General features: G+C 32.6%; 2 protein-coding genes across 2 annotated transcripts in view; both read right to left on the reverse strand.

Moving 5' to 3' along the window:
* Positions 1–1784: 1784 nt before the first annotated feature.
* Positions 1785–3753, reverse strand: LOC106679473 (paraneoplastic antigen Ma6E). The gene is made up of 2 exons (XM_014418662.2): positions 3618–3753; positions 1785–2844 (listed from the first exon to the last, which is right to left on the reverse strand). The coding sequence occupies exons 1-2, from the start codon at positions 3667–3669 to the stop codon at positions 1856–1858; spliced, it is 1041 nt and encodes a 346-aa protein (XP_014274148.1). The 5' UTR covers positions 3670–3753; the 3' UTR covers positions 1785–1855.
* Positions 3754–8625: 4872 nt separating this feature from the next.
* Positions 8626–9161, reverse strand: part of LOC106679481 (glycine, alanine and asparagine-rich protein) — a 1676-nt gene continuing 1140 nt past the window's right edge. Inside the window, exon 2 of the mRNA XM_014418671.2 lies at positions 8626–9090. Within this exon, the coding sequence (XP_014274157.2) occupies positions 8666–9090 (425 nt within the window). The 3' untranslated portion in view covers positions 8626–8665. The remainder of the gene's footprint in view (positions 9091–9161) is intronic.

Genomic DNA, 9161 nt, shown 5'->3' on the forward strand with positions numbered 1-9161 from the left:
TAAACAACGTTCCTTTACGGCGACCCCTTGTTCATGCAACTTCCAAAATGGTAGACAGTACGGCGTAGAGAAGAAGCCACCAGCACTACACCGCCTACCCTTTTGGGTTCGGACTTTATAGGGAGACGACACATTAAATTCTTAGACTCGCTGAAGTATCAAACAAATCCACTGTCATAGACCTTGCAACCAGCGTTCTCACCAATGTGTTGGCAACAGGCAACCGTCTAGACACTTGAGCAGTGGTCACTTGAAAATAGTCTTTAGTCCTCAATTCATAACAATGGTGTGCCCCAGCACCATTTCATTTCACAAATTAACTCTTGTTACTAACAACACAAAATTGGAATCTGATGAAATGTTTTAAAATGAAACTTTGTTCCGAGAAAAAGCGCCAGTTTATTTGTAGGTTTACTTCTTACTCCATTATAAATTGTAGATAGTTTTTAATAAGAAAATTTAGAAAATTTATTGTAGGTAATAAACATTCCATAAAAAATGTAACTTCAGACAAAATGAAATATCTAATTTTTAATGGGCATTTAATTTTTTTAATTTGATGAGGCACTTTATCATATTTCTATGAATATGTCACTGTAATTTACTTACGTTAAAGAAGCAATATATAGCTTGAATAATATTATAACTCAATACACAAGCACAGTATTAGGAGTTGCTTTGTAATAAAATTGCTAAAAAGAGACCCATTTCAAACTGTTCAAATTTTACTTAAATATATTTTGTTTTGGAAGAGATCACAATATGAATTTTTGATTATCAAAAAATAAATAATTTGTAAGACAATGTTGTGTACAATGTTTATATTGTTATTATTATGAAGTTCTAGAGTTAATCAGAAGAATTTCCAACTGTTTATCAAACAGGTTTATCTCATTGCAACAGGAGCTGTGAGAAAGGAATGAATGAGGGCCTACATATTTTCATGGAATAAATAGTTTTTAGTATTTTTTTTTGTGTGGATTATTCCTGAGTTCTACCAAATCCATCTTCTTACTGATTATTATTATAGATTTTCCTAGTATTTTTTGGGTACAGATGACCCAATGACTAAGATTATTCCATACATATGCCTTGAGCATTAATATCAAAGAATCTTATTTTTTTAATACAAAGAATATTACGAGCAACAGGTTTAACCACTTATGTGCCGCCCCTATTGCCACAACAGATATGGTGAGTTGCTATGATGATAGCGATATGCAAGAGTAAGTAGTTTTCACTAATCCCGTAGACTTCACCAGCGATGAGGAAAGTAGAAGGCAACTGGACACCATCGACAGCAAAGCGTCTTTCCAGATAGCCGAATTTCTCATTTTATCTTTTTAAATATAAGATTAAATATTCATAATATAATATATTTCTATATCACATTATTAATCCACTAGCCTCATTTTTCTCTTTAGAGTATATGATTGATACATCATATAAAAAACATAGTATTTAAACACGTGAGCTAAATATCTCTTAATTTAAGCCCGGTTTTCCTCACAATTATTTCCTAATAAAAACTCATTCAGCTCTCAATAAAGGGATTCTAAGCTTAAAGAGCGGATGGTGCTCGTGATGTTGTGACCAACTATCGAAAGATATCTCGGTACTAACTTTTCATTAATGCATAAAAGGTAAAAAAATAAACATTTTTAAAGATTAAAAAAATATACTAGCATTACTTCGGTAAAAATGACAGAATATCCTTTTAATGTAAAATTATCTTATATCTAGTGAAGGTAACTTAGAAAATAGATGAAAGGTAAAAAAAAAAGTAAATTTTTCGTAACGTTTTATTCACTGTGGGTCATTATTATACAAGGATACTTGTGGTATCATGAATGATTTACATTGTTAGTGCGAAACTTCCACTGGAAGCACCAGCAGAACCTCCTTGGGTACCAACGCTAGCACTAGATTGGGCTCCTGCAGCTGCATGTCCTCCAGTGTTGCCTCCTTTAGAAACTACTTGGGATAATGCACCAGCTTGTGCTTGTCCTCCAGTTTGAGCTCCTCCTTTAGCCTGAGCACCTGCTTGAGATTGGGCTCCTGCTTGGGCTTTTCCTCCAGATTGGGATTGAGCACCTCCCTTAGTTTGGACACCAGCTTGAGATTGAGCTCCGACTGAACCTTTGACTCCTACTTCAGATTTTGAACCAGCTTGGGCTTGGCCTTGTCCTCCATTTTGAGCTCCTCCTTTAGCCTGAGCAACTGCTTGAGATTGGGCTCCTGCTTGGGCTTTTCCTCCAGATTGGGATTGAGCACCTCCTTTAGTTTGGGAACCAGATTGAGATTGAGCTCCGACTGAACCTTTGACTCCTACTTCTGTTTTTGAACCAGCTTGGGCTTGGCCTTGTCCTCCAGTTTGAGCTCCTCCTTTACCCTGAGCGCCTGCTTGAGATTGGGCTCCTGCTTGAGCTTTTCCTCCAGATTGGGATTGAGCACCTCCTTTAGCTTGGGCACCAGCTTGAGATTGAGCTCCAACTGAACCTTTGGCTCCTACTTGAGATTTTCCGGCAGCTTGAGATTGGGCTCCTGCTTGGGCTTGTCCTCCGGCTTGGGATTGAGCTCCTCCTTTAGCCTGGGCACCTGCTTGTGATTTCGCTCCTGCTTCAGCGCCTGCTTGACTAAGAGAATTTCCTCCTGCGGTGAATTGATATGACCCTTCGGTTTTTGATGATGCTTCAGACCGTGATGATGCTTGGGATTGTGACGATGTTTGATAGCTTACTTTTCCTTGAGCTCCAGATAATTGATTCGCTCCCACGTTTGCGTTGGCTTGTGCATTTGCCTCTGCGTTACTCCTTCCCACGACGAAGGCCCCAGTATTTGATACTAGAAAAAAATGTTATGTTATTATTACTAAGATACTGTTTTATCTACTAAAATATATGGATGATTAAAGCTAATCGAACCTAAATTAAATTCTTAATTTTTCTACGGTCTCAGTTTAGTGAATTTTTAAGCTCACTCATATATAAAAAAATATGTTTTCCATTCTTTCTACATTGAATATGATTGCGATTCAGATTATTCCTTGATCCTCTGAACATTAGTAAATATGTTTACCCAAACAGGATAATTAAGCTTTCCGCTAATTAAAAATCTACAGTAACTGTTGGTGGATTTCCTTTCTGTATTATATCTTTTCTTTATTACTAATAATTACTAAAACATCGCTGAATTTTTTTCAGAAGAAACATTCTATACTAAAAATAGTTTTGCTCGTATGATACAAGCCAGATGGCAAATTAAGATTAATTTGAAGGATATGCTTTCCTGTAAAATTATAAATTGTTATTTGAATTGAATTTGAATATTAAGGCCGTTTTACATGTTTCATTTAAAAATCACCGTATTAAATTATGATGTTTTTATAAATGAAGTTTTAGACAATCATTGACGCTTTAAGCTTTACATCGCAAATACTGACTATTTGCGTAATAGTACAGATATGCGCAAATACAGATAAGTACTAATCTAGGTATGTCACCTGACTGGAAATATGAGAAATGATTTATATAAGATTTAAGAGTTATTAGTGTCGTTTTGTGAGTAATTATCACTAACACAAGTTATTTCAAGCATTTAGAAAAAGTAGAGTTTACCTAAGGAAGCCGCGAATAGGGCTGCTACTGAGAAGATGATGAGAGACTTCATCCTGGTGAACTGTCAACTACAACTTTAACCTCTCTTTTATACCTAATTGTTGTGTTGCATTTAGTAATGCACAATCACGTTTTTGACATGTATTCATTCTCACGGAGAACAAGTTGTTATGTTTTATAGTTGTTTACCGTTACAAATGTATAAATTTCTTGTAATATAATTGAATTAAAGTACTAAACAATGAATTTTGATAAGTTCCTTCAACAATCATAATGAGCATTGGACTCCCTGAGATTAGGAATCGTTTTCATTGATAAATATTGACTGTAGTAACAGTACAAACATAAATTTCTAAACTTAATCAAAACATTAATTTATATCTTCGGTTGAATTCGTAACGGAAGAGTCGCGTTTTGATAAAACTTGTCAAATCACTTGAAACTCATCAATTTATTTATTTTATTACGATTAAAACTAGCTATGTATGTGTGTGTTTAGTTGTAGATATTTATAGATTATTTATTAGATATTATAGATTTATTTAAATATAACTATATTTATCGCATTCTTGGATTATTTTGATTATTGTATCCTTAAGTTTTAACGATCCGTTACAGTTCTATATTTAAAACAATCCTCAGGGCACTGCTGATGTAAGGCTGTGAAGTCTGGGGAGCGGCATCCTTTACGAAAAGGAAAAAACTACAATCTTTTCAAAACAAAGTCCTAAGAATCGCAGTTAATGCTCCTTGGTTCATAAGAAATAGCCAATTGCATCGGGAATAATAAATGGATTCAATAGATTACATCAAAAAACGGTTCATGAAGTTCCACTCTCATTTGCCGACAGTTAAAGGAACAGTGACCTACAACCTAGGAAACCCAACCTCAACCCGAAGACTGAAGCCCAGGCTGCTGCAGAACATTCTGTTATAAATTCGAAATTTATTAATTCATTATTCACACTACCTCTAATTTACTAATTACTATTAGTTATTTATTTATTTTTTCTCTTCTCTTGTCCCTTTTTCAACTTACATTGTTTGTTTTTACCATTAGAGGGCAATTGTTTGTTTTGTTAAGTCTACAAATATCATTAGTTTTTGTTATTAATATTACTTTTCTCTTTTATTAAGAAGCATTATTCTTATCTATTTACTTCATCTTTTTTTTTCTTCTTTTAATTATAAAATTATATATTGTTAGGGGTGTCTTTTTGTACGAGACTATAACCCCACAATCAACGGTTAAAAAAATATATATAATGAACGGTTTTATCAACCATGTAAGACCCACAACGGTTATATGATCTTGTATAAAATAAATAAATAAAAAAAAAAGATCCTTTATTTTTTTATATTAAATATCGTGATACATATTGTATATATTATTGCATGTAGTATAATATTATATTTATTATACATTTTATTCTTTATTATATTTTAAATTGTATTTTTATTTTTAATCTGGTTCACTCCATACTAATTATAAATTCATTAGCTCACTGTTATTAATTCACTAATTGTAAATTTGCATCATTATTATTCACTACATAAGTTCTTTCGATTATTTTTATTATTATTATCTTTTATTTATTTTATTATTTTTTACTTTATTTTCATTTTATTATTTGTTAATTGAATTATAAGTTTTGACACTAGAGATTAATTCATATTGTAATGATCCAACTTATAAATCGTAGTAGCATCTAGAATCAATATTGTAAGTAATAAATTTCATTAATGTAAAGTATTTTTATGTGTTATCAGCTCATCGCAACATATTAGAAGCAATTTTCTATATGAATAAATATATATTAAATCTATTAATAAATATAACAACATTAATTTTTTCCAAGGGGGCTAATAGGCATATAAAATTGAATTAATGCCTAAGAACAGATTAAAAAATAATGAGGTGACCATTTGATGTAAGATTTATTTTTAATTTATTAAAATCACAATCAAGCTCATTCTGCAAATACATTCAACCATAGGTCAGAAGCATATAGCTGCGAACAAAATTGATAAAGCACTTGAAGTTGAAAGAGTTTACTCAGGTTCAGTTTGGGCATTTTCTGGGCGTAACACAGATGTTCGACAATGTTTTCCATCAACTACTAATTCATGAGCCCAATAAAACCCTACCTAATTAATAAGCTCTGCTCTTATCCTCTCTATGTGTCTAACTAATATATATCAGTATAAGGGAATAAGATGCATGTTCTGGGATCTATGAAATAGGCTCCGATGTTCTGCAAGATAGTGTGCGAGGCCCTATACTCTTCTGCTTTATACCTCTGGTATTCCAGATTCCTTTGAAAAAATATTACGACTACCTTCTCCAATAATAAAGCATTTTAATCGGAATACGCAAGAAAATTAGAAATAGGCATTACAAAATTCTCCAACATCAAAACAAGAATCAATGAATCTAACAAAAAATTTATCTACCTAGTAATACGATAAAAGAACTAATTGATCCTCTATTCTAGTTAGGCCAAATATCTCGATATAAAAATTTAGTTATTGCTATCCGTCTGTGGGCCTTTACCATATGTTCCTTGTATTGTTTTTTCTTTCCTAAATTTGTTTAATGTTTCCTTCTGGATAGTCATTTTCATAGAATTTCTGCTTTATTACAGAATCATTGAATAATTGTAGTTTATTAACTTCATAATCGATTTATCCTCGGATGTAGAAGCAAATTTCAGACAAATTTTTCTCTCTGTAAATCCTAAAGCAATCTCATTCATCCGTCTGTAAGATAAGTTGTTTTTGTGTAATTTGAATGATCGGTGTATATCAAAGTTTTATACGTTTTTTTTCTTCTATTGTGATGCAATTAGTGAATTTTTTTTCGATAACGTAGCAATCAATCATACATGACTTTTTTTCCACACCAATTAGAGTGATCTGTTTACTAAATAGATGATGAGTCACCATAGAGTTTTTTCAAATTCTCCTACTCTTTATTATAATTTTAAAATCACTACTAATGGTTACAAAGGAGATTTATGTACTATTCTTTTACTGGAATGTCTCGGAGGACATAACTTAAAACAGACAACATAAATGTCTTTGCCATAACTGTAATTTACACTGTTTACATTTCTTCTCTTTCTATTTTATGATCATCGTAATGAATGATACACTCTTCCTCCTTAAGCTGAACTCGCTTGAGTAAAAAAAGGCAAAAAATAAAAATTAGTAACTTCTATTTTGTCAAATTTTATACATTATAATGTATATATTTATTATTATCTCTACATTAATATATAAATAAATCATGTAATATGTAAATTAATTTTTTCCTATTAAATTAATGTTGATATATTTATTAATATATTTAATATGTATTTATTCATTTTACATACAAATTACATCCAATATGTAATTTTCTAAATGAATAAATACGTATTAAATATATTAATCAATATATCAACATTAATTTAATAGGAAAAAATTAATTTGCGATCAGATGACAACATTTCTAGCTTAAAATTTTGGCTGTTAGGGTGTTCTTGTTGCTACTACGATTTATAACTAGATCACTACAATATGAATTAATCTCTAGTGATAAAACTGATAATTTAATTTACAAATACTAAAATAAAAATTAGAGCAACTGGTATATAATAAAAATGAATTTTCACGTTTCAACTTAAAGATTATATTGGAATAATCTGATCCGCTAAAAGCCTCTCGTATAGCTAACAACATTCAATCCAGCTCACGGATTCACCTGTAGAAATGGTTACTCTCTTAACTGTAGACAAATATCTTACAGAAAGAGTATTCGTTCTCGCAAGTATCTAAAATAAATACCTTCAGGACTTGATATTCCTACACGACAACATACGCAAGTATCTTACGGAGTAGAGTTTATATCCTGCGAGGATTTATGGTGAATATCGGTCTTTTCATTTAATATTTCTGCCAATCTAGCATACCTTACCTAGTGAACATTCATTGGCGAGGCATTCCGGTGTAGCGTACCTCACCTCTTAAATTAGTACCCTGACTATTTATACAAAGTACCTCGATCCTATTTAATCCCTGGCTATGAAATAGGTACATTATATTATGAAGTTTCTATTAATAGGTATTCCCATACTGTGGCAATCCAACAAAAAATCGTGTATAGATGTAAAAGACCGGTAAAATGGTTACAATTAGTACTAAGTTTTAAAACATTAAACATGTTATAGTCACAGCTACACCGTACTACGAACTCCTTCCAACGTTGTATGCATCATATAAACGTAGTTGGAGTAAATGTCCAAAGCATCGTGTAACAGAAGCATAAGAAAATTATATGTTTTTTTTAGGATTACCGGATTAAAAGGAGTTATAGTTATGGGAGAGAGAAAGGAAAAGGGTGAGCAGGAATTTAGGCTTAGCAAAATTTACAATTTGATCTTCATTTCTAACTGTTTATAAAAATTTAAATCGTATTGTCTATACGTATAAATAATAATAATGATCATTATTAGTTTATTTTAAAAGGTTTTTATATTAATATTGATTGTATGAAAGAACAGCGCTGCTCCATAACCAGTTACAGAATTGTTGTTAAGGATATCTGTTTTATATTATTTAGTTTTCTGCCAATATGTAAATAATAAATATAGATTTTTCTGGTATATGTACTTCTATAATGTACTTCCTCTTCTATAAACCTATAGAGGAGGTTTTCATTACAAATCATAACGCAACAGTGACTAATTTCTAATAACACGATATAAGGCCAAACACAGAGATTCTACCTAAGACTTTATAAACTTATATAGATTAAGGATGAAGAGCTTAAGTCCAGTAGTTATAAAGAATGTCCTTTTTACCCTTAAGGGAACTAGCAAAACAATTTTTTTTGTAACTATTGGACTACGAGCTAGGGTTTTTTAAACATTGGACTACAAGAACACAAATAAAAGTATTCATAACTTAAAAGTAAAGGTTGAAAGGGTATAGCTGTGTCGTGTTTGATTAAGAAAAACAATTTTTTTTTTTCACCAAACATCTTTATTACAATACGAATACGTCACTTAGTAACCATATCCTCCTGCCATTGCATTGCTGGAGGCCGCAGCTCCACCATATCCACGATATCCGGGATACCCACCATAGCTACCGTATCCAGCGTTAGCATTGGAGTAAGAAGCGGCTAGCCCACTGCCGCCGTATCCTGAGGCCAGGGCTCCAGAGTGAGATGAAGCTCTTCCACCGTAGAATCGTGACTTGGCTGTTTTGGCGGAGGCTGCAGCTTCGGCGGCCGCAGCAGTTTTGGCTCCTCCATTCGCTTCTACCTCGCTGTTACTCTTCGCTACAGCTGACCCACTGGCGCCTTCGACTCCAGAAGATACTGCCGCTTCGGACTGAGCCGCTGCTTTTCCCTCGGCATCACCTGACTCTACTTGTGCCTCTGCCTTCGCCTTAGCTTCAGAAGGAAATGCAGTTGCGAAGTCGAGACCTGGAATAATATTATCGATAGTAAAATCCTATGAGATGGTGCTGTTGTGGAAATCCACTTGGATTTATATA

Source organism: Halyomorpha halys, unplaced genomic scaffold (assembly GCF_000696795.3).
Source record: "Halyomorpha halys isolate HHAL.00 unplaced genomic scaffold, Hhal_1.1 Scaffold207.1, whole genome shotgun sequence".
In the NCBI taxonomy this organism is placed as follows: Eukaryota; Metazoa; Arthropoda; class Insecta; order Hemiptera; family Pentatomidae; genus Halyomorpha; species Halyomorpha halys.

Bases quoted from the DNA above. Each gene is read 5' to 3' on its own strand.
- LOC106679473 (XM_014418662.2), bottom strand. From the start codon at position 3,669: ATGAAGTCTCTCATCATCTTCTCAGTAGCAGCCCTATTCGCGGCTTCC. The intron at 2,845-3,617 runs GTAAACTCTACT...ATTTTTTTCTAG, and splicing joins CCTATTCGCGGCTTCCTTAG to TATCAAATACTGGGGCCTTC.